We start from the raw sequence: 14,814 nt of genomic DNA on the forward strand, positions 1-14,814 counted from the left end.
AAAGAATGACCAATTTTGTTTCAAAATATTATTTTTTATTTTAGTTTACATCAAATCATCAGAATGTGCACATATTCATATTATAAATTAATTAACTAAACAAGTATTATTATTATTATTATTATTTTGAATCAGTGTAAATGTATATTTTAACTTATAAAAAAAAAGGAGATTTACTAAAAAAAATAAAGAGCTATATATAATCAAATATATCTATTTATAAGATCTAACTCAATAAGGTGTCAAAACATATAGATGATATTAATTTATCTATCTTTTTAAATATTTATTCTTTTTTTGATTTTTTTTTTTTTTCATTGACCAAATTTTTTTTTTTTAAAACTTCTTGGAAATTGGCGGGAGAACTCATATTATTTTGAATAATTTGAACGATTGGAGATGACTGTTATTAAATTTAATCACCAGATAATATTATTTATACATATTATTATTATTAACGACAAAAAATAGTTAGATGAATTAAAATATAAAAGAAAAATAGATTAGTAGTACTAATAATAATAGTAGAGCGAGATGTCACAGAATTTAAAAGAGTTGAATAGTGATGATGTCACTTTCAATATCATATTGAATGAGATATTGAATCATTATTTGAAAATAAAGGAATCTCATGGTAAGATTACATAAAGATCTTGGTAAAATAATTATGTTCTAATGATATATATTTTCAGTTATATTATTTGATTTTATAACAAAGTATCCATGTTATATAGATGAATTACTTGATTATGGTAATCGAAAGATTCATAGATTAGAGATGACAGCAAGTGAGAGGAGGAGCAGTGGTAGTAGTAGAACAAATAATATTAGTAGTAGTTGTCAGAATCAGTATATTGATGATAATGAAAATGATCTGTCAAGAGATCTACTAGAAGAGAAACAACATTCAAAACAATTAACAAATAGTAATGGCAACAACAAAAACAACATTAATAACAATTCATTTGTGTCGTCCGTTGATGCATCTAGTTTCGATCCACACCAATTAGCTGCACTCACTAAAACAGATGATGAAAATGATGATGGTGATAGTTTAGATAAGTCAATTGATTTACCAACAACTGACATCAAACAACAACAGCAACAACAACAAGATAATAGTCCAATTCAAATTGTTTCAGATGATAGAGAAGAAGAAGATGATAGAGAGGATGAAGAAGATGAAGATATGATAGATCTAAGTACACAGAAACCAATGAATGAAATTGATAATGACAATGAAGATGACAAAGACAACGACAATGACGACTACAACAAAGAGCATAAGAAGATGGCTTTGAATCAATCGGTATTGGATGAATCTGAACCACTTGTTGCCAAGAATAATAAAGAGAATCTAATAGATGAATACTCAGTCCTCAAGAAGGACTTTGAATACATTGTAAACTCAACACAATCTCATTCCATTAGATTGAATGAACTCTGTCAACTTCTTTCATTTAAATTAAATGAACAACTACTCCAACATCATAATAATAATAATAATAATCCTAATAACACTAGTATTGCACTACCAACACAAACACAAGAATTCAATATCAACAACCCTAATAATGATCATATAATAGATATGGATATTTTAATGGATGAAATCAATAATAAGAATCAACAGCAAAAACAACAATCGTATTTATCACTTTTCAAAAGAGAACCAATGGAGAATACATTGGATACACACGTCGAACGTCTAAAGATGGTAAATTCCAATTTCCAAGTGATATTGGAACAGTTCCAAGAGAATCTAAAGTCATTCAGTAATACACTGCTCATCAATACCAAGTTGAACAGATGCTTCGAGTTGATCGAACATCTCATCGAGAATCTTCATATCACTGGATGTGACACCGAGACCATCTACTCCAACCTGGAGTTCAAACTAGTTCAACTTACAACCACCACAACAACCACTACCACAACAACTACATCATCGTCATCCAAATCATCATTATCAACTAAATCCAAACAATTACAACAACCTGATGTTCAGAATAATAATGACCATGATGATGATGATGATGGTAAAGATTATGAAGATGATAATATTAGAATTAAACTTGAAAGATTGGAGAAACTTGAGAAGGAGAATAAGGAGTTGAAAGAGTTGGATGCGCAGAGAAATGCAGTGGTGGAACAACTTACTAGCACTTTAGATTACTTTACAAAGAAAGAGAAGGAATCATCGCTGGATGCCGATAAACATGGTGGTATGGACGATGACCAAATGTCATCACAGAAACAACGTGACAATGTAGAAAGACAGAGATTGCTAGACCGTATTAAAGATCTAGAGTTGGAGAATGCCGAGTTGACTTCTACCACCAATATCAGTCGTATCCAAGAGGAGAACAACCAACTCGCGCTAACAATACAACACCTTGAAAAGAATGAATTTGAAACAAATCAGCTAAATGATAATCTAAACAAACAAATTACAGAATTAAATCAACAATTATTACATATGTCAAAACAACAACAACAACAAAATAATAGTAATAACAATAACCATAACAATAACATTAGTAATAATTCAAGTTTAGATATTTTAGATGATAATAATAATCAGAGTTGTAATAATGTTAGTAATATAGTTTATAATAGTTCAACGAGTTGCTATGGTGATGAAATGGATAATTCGGTATCGATGGATGAGTTTCAGTTGACTCAACCGAGTGGAACTACTGGGTTCGATGCACACTACAAGGAGATAATCTCATTGCTGCGGGTGGAGACTAGTTCCGATGTTTCTATACATTCTTCGTTGATTCGCAAGCTGCGAGGTATGATTGAATCGAATGTGTCTAGTAGTGTGGAGATTCACAAGTTGAAGGAATGCATTGAATTTCTACGAGAGGAACTGGCACAGTCTACAAGTGAGAAAGAACAACAAATAGAGATGTTCTTAAAGGAAAAGGATGAGCGAGAGTTATATTACTATGAGGATAAGATGAATGCTTTGAAACAGTTGGAGAAACAGATGGAGAAAGAGATGGCTGCGTCGACAAAGAAGTGTAGCGATAATGAGAATAGCGATAATGACGTTAGTTTCAATACGATGGATCTGGTGGAGGAGATGCGTGCCAAAACTCTGGAGTTAGAGAGCGACTTGGCAATGAGAAACAAGGAGTCAGAGTCGTTGCAGTTCAGGATTACCTGTTTGTATCAAGAGATTAACGATGCATCTTGTAACCTGATATCACAGCAAGAGCAGAATGGACACCTTCATAAGCAGATCGATGAGTTGTCTGTGCAGTTGGCAGAGAAGAATCAACAGAGCGAGCAGATCCAGTCGCAACTGGAGGAGTCGAAAAAGTCGAGTTTCAAGTTGACCGAAAAGTATGAGGAGTACCGGACGGTGAGCGAGTATACCATTGAAGAGTCGAAACAGGAGAGTATGAAGATCGCTCAGATCCTGACAAAGACCGAGGAGAAGTTGAAATTGAAGGAGTTGAGAGAGCTGAGTTTGACACACCAGATCACACAGCTGCAAGAGGAGTTGGTCGTTCTCAGGAATCAGGCACTTCAGATGGAGACAGAGAAACAGCTGCAGTTGGAAGAGGTCAAGTCGCTCAGTAACAATGTTGGACAGCTCAATGGAATGCGCAGTGCACTCAGCGAGAGCAAGGAAGCCAATAAGAAGCTGCAGAGCGATATGGACTCGTTGTTTGAGAGGATGGATGTCTTGAATCAGAGAATTAACGAGCAGGACGAAGAGATCAACCATCTCTTGAAACAAAAGACAGAAGCGCAGCTTCAGATTGCTCCGTTGCGCGATGAGATCGAGAAGCACCGCGCCAACACTACGCTGCTTGACAAACTGGCTGGTGACTTCTCGACTATGAAGAGAATGTATCAAGAGAAGACGGAGCAAGTCGATCTACTCACTAAGAAATACAAGACAAAGAAGAGTGAATTCAATGAACTATCGCATCGCATCGACCAACAGGAAACCTGTAACAAAGAGTTGGAGGAACAGAGCTACCAGACTGCACAGGAGCTGAAAACAATGCAATTCTCACTGCAATCCACTAGCGATACACTCAAGAAGAAGGAGAAACAACTAGAGGATAATAAGGTGGAGATCGATACGTTGAAGAAGGAGCTGGCAGAGGTTAGACAAACCGTTGAAATTCTACAATCACAGCAATCGCAACAGTCGAATAGTCATAGAAAACGCGAAGATGATTTGAATCAACAGGCCTTTGAATATAAGACTAAGCTACTGGAGCATATGAAAGAGTTGAACGATATCAAACAGCGATATGAACAGACTGTAATTGCCCATGAAGATCTGTCGAATCTCTGTCAGCAGCTGACCAAGGAGCGTGACAAACTCGCCCAATCGTTGGAGTCAATGAAGCTTCTCAAGGATGGATCTACCGGCGGTCCGAAAGACGTCGAGCTGCGAACCACCAAGAAAGAACTGGAGTTTGTCAAACTGAAAATGGACGAACTCTCCAAACTGCTAGTAGTAAAGAACAATATGATCGAGCTACTACAATCGAATCATCCAATCAACAATGTATATAATGATTTACAATTGCCATCAGCACAAACAACAGCATCGTCCAATCACAATACTGCTAATACTCCACAAGCAAACAACGAAACACCCGATACATCGAACAAACAATCAACTACCACAACCGCAACAGATACAACCAACAAAGAGAACCAACAAAACTCTGTTGTTGGTTTACCTAAACCTCCACTACCGGCAATCAAAAAACAACCACTCAAGATCATCAAGAAGCTGCCAGCCAAGAAAAGAGAATTGGAATCAACAACAGAACAACAACAACAGCAATCTACAGTTATTACAACCACCACCGTTTCAAATCATTCAACTACAACATCCACTACAAGTAGTAGCAGCAGCAGTAACGGTACAGAAACAGTCAATCCTGCGAACAAGAGAGCAAAGACCGCAACTAGCTATAATATGATGGTGACAGGATTCAAGAGTGATAAGGAAAAGGATGAAATCACTGAGATGGCTGTTAAGCTGGGTGGTGTAGTCCGATCGACCAATGAATTCGATCGATATATAACCCATGTAGTAAATGCCAGTTTTGAAACACCAACAATGAAGTCGATCGCAGGTGCACTCACAAACAACTGGGTAGTTTCCACTCAGTGGATAGTCGACAGTTTCAAGGCAGGCAGATTCCTCTCCGAAGAATACTATGGTAATCGTACAATGGAGAGACCACTAGAGAACAAAAAGATCATGATAACACCACCATTCGAAGAGAAAGCACCACTCACCAAAAGAAATATTCGTGCACTAATTACAAATGTAAGTTTATATTATCAAAACAAAAACAAAAAAAAACAACACATTTACATTAACGGTATCTAACTAACTACTAACCAACCACTTCATATCTATCTAGATTGGAAGAGGTTCTATTGTAGATAAAGAAAAAGATGCTGATTATATTTTAGTTGGAAATGATATGGAGACTGAATCACCGAGACATCTCAATTGGCGTGGCTTCATTAATTTAGTAAATGTTAAACCTCCGAAATCGAATCAATCATAAATAAACAGTAATAATAAATTGTATAAACAAACTTTAATAATAAAAAAAACTAAAAATTGTACACTTCAATATATAAAAGTAATTAATTAAAAGTAATCACAAGTACCCCCTATGATCTCCATGTACATACATTACTTTATTGTCATATGAAAATATAATGTTTTCGTTTGATCACTGACACACTACTCTCACACACACACATAATCAAACAATAATTAATTTATTTTTTAAATATTGTTTTTTTATTACGTTGAATTAGTGTTAAATTTGATTAATATTATACAAATAAAAGTGAATGAAAAAGTGATTGTTTGTATGATTTCAAAAGTAGGGTTTGTTTGTTTGTATGTTGATTGTTTTGAAGTAGTGGTATTGTATTGACTTTAGTGTGTATGAGAGTGTTATTGTTGTATTTTGTTATTTGACAAAAAAGAATCATTCTATAGTCTACTGATGAACTTACCCTCTTATCTTATAGCCTGTAAGCAATAAACAAAAAAAACATTAAAACAATTTTAATTATCTTTTTCAGTTCATGTATACATACCTACAATATTACATATTGTAGAAATAATATAAATTAATAATAGCTTCATTAATTCTTAATATTAATAAAATAACAAATAAATAATTAAAAGAGGGAAAATAAATAAAAATAAAAAGAAAATATATTGATATTAATAACAAGACTATTTTATTTGTCCATATTTACTTTTTTCTTTAAAATTTGGAATTGGATATATATTTATATTAATGAGTAGTTATTAATTAGTACTTATTAAAACTTTTCCAATTAAAAACAAAACAATGTTCAAATTAAAAACTAATTTGAATATTTATATTATAGTATTATTACTATATATAAATATTATTACCATAAAATCATTGACAATTGGTAAGTATTAAACAATTTTAATAACAATAATTATTTGGAGTACTGTTTATTAAACTAAATTTATTATAGAGAAAGAGGTTTTTATTGGAAGTGAAGATATTTATTTGACAAAGAATAATCATCATGTTTCATCATTTGTTTATAAAGGAAATTCAAATCATTCTATGGTGGCATCAAGAAATGATGGATTGTTCTATGTAGTATCAATGGATGACTTGCACATTGAGAGCAGAATGAATTTGGATCCGAAATCATTCACCGATGGTTCAGGTTTCTTTGATGTTTATGGTGGATATTATTATTTGAGTCTCAACAGTGATGACAAAGTTATAATAAATCAATATAGTATTCATAGCTTTAAATTTAGAAACTCTTTAACAGTAAGTTAATAAAAATAAGATTATCTTTTTATTTTATTAAATAATTATTTTTAATACCTATTAAATTAAATAATAGATTTATAATACCAATATAAACTTTAATGATAATTCAATGTTTGTGGATGGTGATATTGTAACAGTAATAGTATCACAGGAAATAGTTCAATTTTTAGCTTCAACCATGAAAATTATTAAAACTGTAAATATATTTCCAGATTTTTGATTGTAAAAATATTAATATATTTTTTATTAAAAATATTAGTTACCAATTGATGGAATATGTAAATTAACACAGAGTGCTACAGCTATAAAAGAAAATATTTATATTGGATGCACATCTCATGATGATAAACCAACATTTTTAATTGTGAATCGCTATTCTTTGGAAATTAAACAAGGGTATGAAAGAAAGAACGAACAAAGATTGAAAATTTGGAAGTTTATATTAATAATTATGTTAAAAATATATATGTATAGATTATCATATGAATTTGGATTCTTTCCAAGATGTATTACCAGGGTGAACAATGATCAAGCGATATTGGCAGCAATTGTTCCTCCAGATATCGAGATGGATCCAGTTGTACTGATGATGTTGGACAAAGATACACTCTTCCCGATTGCAAACCATTCGGTTCCACTGAGAAATGTGTATCCTCGTTTGGCACTATCCAACTATGACAACGGTGCATTGTTTGCATTTGGCAATGAAATCTATTTATTGACTATCGATATGAATAACAACAACAATATCAATATAAACGATGGCAATGAAATGTATTTCGATTTGAACTCTGTACTATCGCTACAGGGTTACATCACCAGTGGCAACATTGATAGTAACACTCAACGGGCTATCATCCTCACCAGTGAGAGCAAACTCTATAGCATCAAGATACCAGGAAAAGTACTACCGGATCACCACAGATACCACAAACAAGGTTGGACATGGTGGAAGATCACATTCTTGGTGATGGGATTGACATTCGGTCTCTCTATGATCGTATTCTTTATCAAACTAATCGAAGCGATAAAGTATAAAAAACAAAACAAAGGAAATAACAACAACAATAATAATTATATTTTATAAAATAATAATAATAATGATATTTGAATAATAATTGATTAAATTTTAAATAAATAAATTACCAATGAGAGAATTGTATATTTTAATAAAATAAAAAAAACAAATATAGTATTCCATATTTATATTTGTCACTATTGATCAATTTATATTTTTCAAAAAAAACCTTTTTTTTTTTTTTTTTTTCTTTTTTTTTTTTTCTTTTTTTTTTTTTTTTGATCATTCGGTCATTCATGCATTATTTTTGATGACTGATTAATTGTGTTTAAGCATCATCACCATCATCAGCATAACAATTATTAATATATCTATATTTAATAATATATTCAATCAATCGATTTAGATTTAGATTTAGATTTTAGATAATTGTTTAAATTAGATATATATTGCAAGATGTCAAAAAAAGTTACATTCATTAGAAATTTAGTTAGAGTTCAACCAGAACCATGGTTTGTTACAAAGCGTGGTGGTTTACAAGAGGTTTTTAAAGTACATCCAGAGGAGGCTGATCAAGAAATGGGTGAGAATGATAATGAAAACGACGATGAAGTCGAAGTCGACGATCAAGAGGAGGTCGAAGAGGATGAAGATGAAGATGAAGATAACCCAAATCAACTCGAAGCAGAACAAGACGACGATTTCGATGAAGATCTCTACGAAGACAAAGTGGCATACGACGAATCACATCAAAACGAAAAAATGCAGCTCGACAGACACATGAAGCAGTCTCGTCAACTGTTCTTGCGTAAACGTTGGGTACAAAGAATTAAATGGGGTCAATTTTTAACATATACAGTAGATAACTATGAAACACTTAGAGAATCGTAAGTCATATGAACACTAAATATTAATGCTAGCAATATCAACCGAATTTTAGCAATCAATCAAGATCAACCAAATCAAACATTTTATTATGATACAATAAAGTTATCATCCATGTATGTTAATAATTTGTTCTAACACGAATTTACTATTACAATTATATATTATAGAGCAAGAGAAGATGCAATGGATCGTTTAGTTATGTACAAGATTGAAAGAAAGAATAAATGGCTATAAATTAAAATTAAAATTAAATAATACAAACAATTAAAATATAATATTATATAACAGAAATCAAGACTAGTTTATATTTATTTCTTTAAATAGTTTTTTATTTTATTTTATTTATTTGTTTTATAGTATAACAGCTAGATAGATAATGTTGGAAACATAGAGATAAAATGAATACAATGAAAAACTAAATAAAGTGTGTGATTTGAATCCAAATCAATTCATTTTTCAAACACACACTTCACCATTAACCTAAAAAACAAATAATAATATAGTTCAGTAAAACACATAGACAACAGATAAACAACACACACACACACAATTATAATATAGATACTATAAGTAGTTAGAACTTTATTTTATTTTAGGCAAGGTGGTATGAGACATGATTTTAAAAAAAAAAAATCATTATAGCATTTTATGTGTTAATATCTTTAAAGTTAAAGAATGAGTGTTTTATTTAAGTATATTCTTAAACGATTTATTGCAAGTTGATTTCTCAAACTAGTTCGAGAGTAAAATAATATTAGGAAATTTAGAATAGAATTTTTAGATTTTTAGATTTACAGTATCATTTTAATATTATTATAGATGATAATTATAAAATAGATTACAAAAATAGCAATTATGATAAAGTTTACTATTTTCATTTGTATTCTTTTTCTTACAAGTCTAGTGGTATGCTATGCCAAGAAAGCATGTTGTGAGGTCGATCCACAACCAACAAACTACCTAAAAGGTGTCTTTACAATTGGAAAAATAGTTCAAGGAGGTGACGGAGACAGTAGTCTATTCTTTCCACATTTCCTATTTTCGAATGGATCCAATCCAGTATGTATTAATTTAATAATCATAACGTTGTTTTTCAAGTTTATAACTAATTTATAAATTCTCTAAAAGTTTTATGGTGTAAGTCCAATATGTTCATATGGTAATTTACAAAACTATTCATTTCCATCGAAAGACGGATTTCTCTATGATTACTCTTGCCAGATAAACGAACCAAATACAATGTCGACGATGTTCAATAAATCGATTGTTATTATCCCCAATTTGTCTTGTCCACAGTGTAATTGTACCATAGAAAAACCACCGAACGGACAGAATCTTCAGTCGGTATCGCTCGTTGTCAATACCAAGAGACTAACCACTGGAAATACCATCTATCAGTATCTCTTCACAGGCTGTTCCGTAACTGCAAAGTACTCACCGGCTCCGTATGAGGAAACCGCTTCTTTCGGTCAATTCTTAACAATGTCACTCGGACGAATGAGAATTAAACCTTCGACATTATTGTTATCATCACAAGTTTTATTATCTGCATTCTTTATATTAATGTAAAAAAAAAATACCAAACAACAAATAACCAACCATCCATCCAACAAAATCAATAATATTTATTATTTATTAACCAAAACAAAAACCAAAAATAAACAAGACGATTGTTAATTTATTCCTAAAAAAAGTTGTAATATCTAGTTATTTTATTTAAAAAAATATTTAACTTTAAGAATTGTTATTAATTGTTATTTTTATATTCTTTTTAAAATGAAATCTATGGTTTTCATAGTTTGGATCAGTTTTTGTGTTGGCAACTAATGTTTTATGTGAAAATGTGAATGGTGTGAATGTTCGATTGATTTCATAGATCATGTATTGTTCGCTGTTTGAATTGAAATAAAAAATTAACTTTTCTAGTGTTGGTAAGCAAATGATTGTCTTATAACCACTGATATGGAATCCTCTTTTTGAGACTTGAGGTTGTTCTTCGTCTGGTGTTGCGGTTTGACAGAATGCTTTGTGTTTGTTTATATCTTCTAGAGTTTCAAGACATCGCAGCTTTAAGATAATAGGAATCCAGCTGCTTACCAAAGATAACGTGAGATGCGTGATTGCCAAGTGTTCCACATCGAATATCTTAATGAGAAGTTCCGGTTGACGAAAGAAAAAATCAGTTTGTATCTTTCGAAGACTGGCAATGCTAGTGGTGATTGGAGTGTTGCGCGAAAACCAAACTTGGTCAAATTCATTGGCGACTCGACCTATTGTTTTGAGAGAACAATGAAATTCTGGACGCATCGAACTGTAGAGATCAAATGGATGAATACTATCAAAGATGATCTTTCTGAATGGATGATCTATTACACGATAGAAAGATATTTGATTCTCTCTAGAAAGTGGAATATTGCTGGCTTTGATATTGATCAATGTCGGTACGGTTGCCAGTTGAAGCAAGTCATCTCCACTCAGATGATGATATTGGAGATCGATCGATCTTAGATTCTTGAATAATTTCAATGTGATTTGGAATGTTTTATTGAAGGGTGTTTTATTCATCTGCGGATTAGAGGATACAAGTTTCTGAATGGATTCACAAATTCTTGATTGTAGTGGTGATATTCGTTTGTTTGTGAATGGAATGAGTTCGCAATCAAAGAAAACAATAGAATCAATATTGGTTATTGGATTCATTGGATTGGTAATAGCTCTCTCCAATGATTGTTTATCGATATTCTTGATACGTGTGAGCCAACTACCAACGATCGCATGAAACTGTTTGTTGATACAAGTTAATTGTAATGCTTCTCTATATCGAGTCATAATATCGGTACTTTGTAAACGTAATTTCCAACATATTCTTAATATCTCTATGATCGTTGTAGTAGGAAGAGAATACTCGACAAAACCACGATGAAATTCATTCATACTATGATTACTTTTAGGTGTTGTGTTCAAAGCATCGTTTTGACAATGAAAGTCAAGTATCGATTGAATCAATTCATCTTTTCTAAATGATTTTGAAGCTTCTATTTTATTCTTTTTGCATATCTTTAAAAGTTTATCTTTTGTTAACTTTTTTAATTCTGATTGACTTGATTCAATTGTAATTTGTGAAGTTGTTGTTATTGCTATTGTTGTTGTGGTTGTAGTTGATGTTGAAGTATTGTCTGATATCATATCACTTTTTACTTTCATTTAATAACACATATATATATATATTTTTATTAAAGTTAATGCAGGCTGAACAAGACTGCATTCGAATAAAAATAAAATCGATTTGAAAAAAAAAAAAATCTTAAAAGTAGTTAATTTTTTGAAAAGTATTGATGAAAGTATAGCATACTTTAACGAAGCTCTGATGATTTTCAGAGTAGATAAAGATAAATTTAAGTAAATAAATAAATTGTCACTATTCATTATTTTGCATAATGATGACCAAGGTGTTCAGAACAGAGCAGTTTTATTTGAAACTTGAATAAAAATATTATTATTATTTAATACATTTTTTAAAATGATAACGATGCTTTTCATAGTTTGAATCAGTTTTTGTGTTGGCAACTAATATTTTATGTGAAAATATGAATGGTGTGAGTGATTGGTTGATTTCATCGATCATTGACTGTTCGCTATTCGAATTGAAATAAAGAATTAGCGTGTCAAGCGTTGGTGATTTAATGATTTGTTGGTAGCTACTAATTGGTAATCCATCTCTCATTGAGACCTGAGGTTGTTCTTCATCTGGTGTTGTGTTTCGATTGATTCTTTTGTGTGTAATTGTATCTTCTAGAGCTTCAAGACATCGCAGCTTTAATATGATAGGAATCCAGATGGTTACTGATGTTATTGTGAGATGCGTGATTGCCAGGTGTTCCACATCGAGTACCTTAAAAATGTGTTCGGGATGACGAAAGAAAGCGGTAGTCTGTATCTTTCGAAGACTGGCAATGCTATTGGTGATTGGAGTGGAATTCAATAGCAAATCTGGTTTATATTCATTGGCGACTCTACCGATTGTTTTGAGAGAACAATGAAATTCTGGACGCATCGAACTGTAGAGATCAAATGGAAACAAATGATCAAAGATGATCTTTCTGAATGGATGATTGATTGCGCTATAGAAAGATCTTAGATTCTCACGAGTAAGTCGAATTTCGTTGGCTTTGATATTGATCAATGTCGGTACGGTCGCCAGTTGAAGCAAGTCATCTCCACTCAGATGATGATATTGGAGATCGATCGATCTTAGATTCTTGAATAATTTCAATGTGGCTTGGAGTGTCGGTTTGAAGGGTAATTGATTCATCTGAGGATTAGAGGATACAAGTTTCTGAATGGATTCACAAATTCTTGATTGTAGTTGTGATATTCGCTTGTTTGTGAATGGAATGAGTTCGCCATCAAAGAAAACAATAGAATCAATATTGGTTATTGGATTCATTGGATTGGTAATAGCTCTTTCCAACCCTTTTTTATCGATATTCTTGATACGTGTGAACCATCGACTAACTATCGCATGAAACTGTTTGTTGATACAAGTCAGCTGTAATGCTTCTCTATATCGTCTCATAATATCGGTGTTGAGTAAACATAATCTCCAACACACTCTTAATATCTCTATGATCGTTGTAGTAGGAAGAGAATACTCGACAAAACCACGATGAAATTCATTCATACTATGATTACTTTTAGGTGTAATGTTTACCTCATCATTTTGACAATGAAAGTCAAGTATCGATTGAATCAATTCATCTTTTCTAAATGATTTTGAAGCTGCTATTTTATTCTTTTTGCATATCTTTAAAAGTTTATCTTTTGTTAACTTTTTTAATTCTGATTGACTTGATTCAATTGTATCAGATGTTGTTGTTGTTGTTGTTGTTGTTGGTGTTGTCGTAGTATTATCATTGTTTATCATGTTGTATCAAATATATATATATTAAAGTTAAATATCTTTGATTTACTTTATTTGATTCAGCTGAATATCAAAACAATGCATAAAAATAGGTCAAGAATCTATCCTTATGGAATATGTAAAAAAATATTTATGAAATTTTTATTCCCCATGACTTTTGATATGACAAAGAATACAGGTAAAGATAGGCACAGTGTTGTTTTGAGTTAATAATCTATTTTATTATTATTTTAGGTTGTTGGATCAATATATTATTTGAATATATTAACCTAACCTATTATTATTCATTATTTAATATATTTTTTAAAATGATATCGCTCCTTTCCATAGTTTTTAGCAGTTATATATGAAAATTTGAATGGTGTGAGTGATTGGTTGATTTCATTGATCATCGGTTTTTCGAGATTCGAATCGAATTTAAGAATGAACTTGCAAAGCGTTGGTAAGCCAATTATTTGTTGATAGTCACTCACTGGTAATACTTTTGCACTCGGACTCACTCTCATGATACCAAATGATGATTCATCTTCCAATAAGTACTCTTCGTCGTCATCCTCTTCATCATCTGATGATGTTTCACATGTTATAGCGTGTTCTGTTTCATCTTCTAGAGTTTCAAGACATCGCAGCTTTAATATAATTGGAATCCACTTGGGTATAAAAGATAACTTGAGATGAGTGATTGCCAGGTGCTCCACATCGAATATCTCAAAGAGAAGCTCCGGATGACGAAAGTAAAATGTATTTACAGTTTGTAGCTTTCGGAGACTGGCAATGCCATTGGTGATTGGAGCGAGATTCAAATCCAAAACTTTGCTTTTTTCTCGAGAGATCACACCGATCGTTTTAAGAGAACTATGAAATTCTGGACGCAATGAACTGTAGAGATCGAAGGGATCCATGCGACCAAAGATGATCTTTCTGAATGGATAATCGATTGCACGATAGAAAGATTTTAGTGTACTGCGTTCATAATGAATTTGGCTTATTTTGATATTAACCAATGTGTTGTCCGTCTAAGGACAATAAGGTAGCCGCCAAGGCAATGCCGGTACCTATCAATCAACATCAATAATAATTACCAGCCAACATATAAGAAACAGTCAATTATAATTAATTAAATTAATTAATCAACTAAATAAGTA

The 14,814-nt window shown here is 31.8% G+C and overlaps 7 protein-coding genes across 7 annotated transcripts; 4 read left to right on the top strand and 3 right to left on the bottom strand.

Moving 5' to 3' along the window:
- Positions 1 to 534: 534 nt before the first annotated feature.
- Positions 535 to 3,594, top strand: PPL_05425 (uncharacterized protein; the record flags this gene model as incomplete). Its single annotated transcript, XM_020576306.1, has 3 exons — positions 535 to 634; positions 735 to 3,354; positions 3,396 to 3,594. The coding sequence occupies 3 exons, from the start codon at positions 535 to 537 to the stop codon at positions 3,592 to 3,594; spliced, it is 2,919 nt and encodes a 972-aa protein (XP_020433555.1).
- A 271-nt stretch (positions 3,595 to 3,865) lies between these two features.
- PPL_05426 (uncharacterized protein) lies at positions 3,866 to 7,929 on the top strand (the record flags this gene model as incomplete). The annotated part of the gene is made up of 7 exons (XM_020576307.1): positions 3,866 to 5,317; positions 5,415 to 5,511; positions 6,412 to 6,459; positions 6,529 to 6,839; positions 6,916 to 7,038; positions 7,102 to 7,238; positions 7,317 to 7,929. The coding sequence occupies 7 exons, from the start codon at positions 3,866 to 3,868 to the stop codon at positions 7,927 to 7,929; spliced, it is 2,781 nt and encodes a 926-aa protein (XP_020433556.1).
- Positions 7,930 to 8,316: 387 nt separating this feature from the next.
- On the top strand, positions 8,317 to 8,982 carry PPL_05427 (uncharacterized protein; the record flags this gene model as incomplete). The annotated part of the gene is made up of 3 exons (XM_020576308.1): positions 8,317 to 8,747; positions 8,781 to 8,861; positions 8,916 to 8,982. The coding sequence occupies 3 exons, from the start codon at positions 8,317 to 8,319 to the stop codon at positions 8,980 to 8,982; spliced, it is 579 nt and encodes a 192-aa protein (XP_020433557.1).
- Positions 8,983 to 9,423: 441 nt separating this feature from the next.
- PPL_05428 (uncharacterized protein) lies at positions 9,424 to 10,317 on the top strand (the record flags this gene model as incomplete). The annotated part of the gene is made up of 3 exons (XM_020576309.1): positions 9,424 to 9,440; positions 9,648 to 9,807; positions 9,877 to 10,317. The coding sequence occupies 3 exons, from the start codon at positions 9,424 to 9,426 to the stop codon at positions 10,315 to 10,317; spliced, it is 618 nt and encodes a 205-aa protein (XP_020433558.1).
- Positions 10,318 to 10,482: 165 nt separating this feature from the next.
- PPL_05429 (uncharacterized protein) lies at positions 10,483 to 11,952 on the bottom strand (the record flags this gene model as incomplete). The annotated part of the gene is made up of 1 exon (XM_020576310.1): positions 10,483 to 11,952. One exon carries the CDS (start codon positions 11,950 to 11,952, stop codon positions 10,483 to 10,485), a length of 1,470 nt encoding a protein of 489 aa, XP_020433559.1.
- Positions 11,953 to 12,247: 295 nt separating this feature from the next.
- PPL_05430 (uncharacterized protein) lies at positions 12,248 to 13,672 on the bottom strand (the record flags this gene model as incomplete). Its single annotated transcript, XM_020576311.1, has 1 exon — positions 12,248 to 13,672. One exon carries the CDS (start codon positions 13,670 to 13,672, stop codon positions 12,248 to 12,250), a length of 1,425 nt encoding a protein of 474 aa, XP_020433560.1.
- A 127-nt stretch (positions 13,673 to 13,799) lies between these two features.
- Positions 13,800 to 14,761, bottom strand: PPL_05431 (uncharacterized protein; the record flags this gene model as incomplete). The annotated part of the gene is made up of 4 exons (XM_020576312.1): positions 13,800 to 13,883; positions 14,143 to 14,653; positions 14,694 to 14,724; positions 14,752 to 14,761. The coding sequence occupies 4 exons, from the start codon at positions 14,759 to 14,761 to the stop codon at positions 13,800 to 13,802; spliced, it is 636 nt and encodes a 211-aa protein (XP_020433561.1).
- Between the last annotated feature and the right edge of the window lie 53 nt (positions 14,762 to 14,814).

The sequence above is a fragment of the Heterostelium album genome (genome assembly GCF_000004825.1).
Source record: "Heterostelium album PN500 unplaced genomic scaffold PPL_contig12, whole genome shotgun sequence".
NCBI lineage: Eukaryota > Evosea > Eumycetozoa > Acytosteliales > Acytosteliaceae > Heterostelium > Heterostelium album.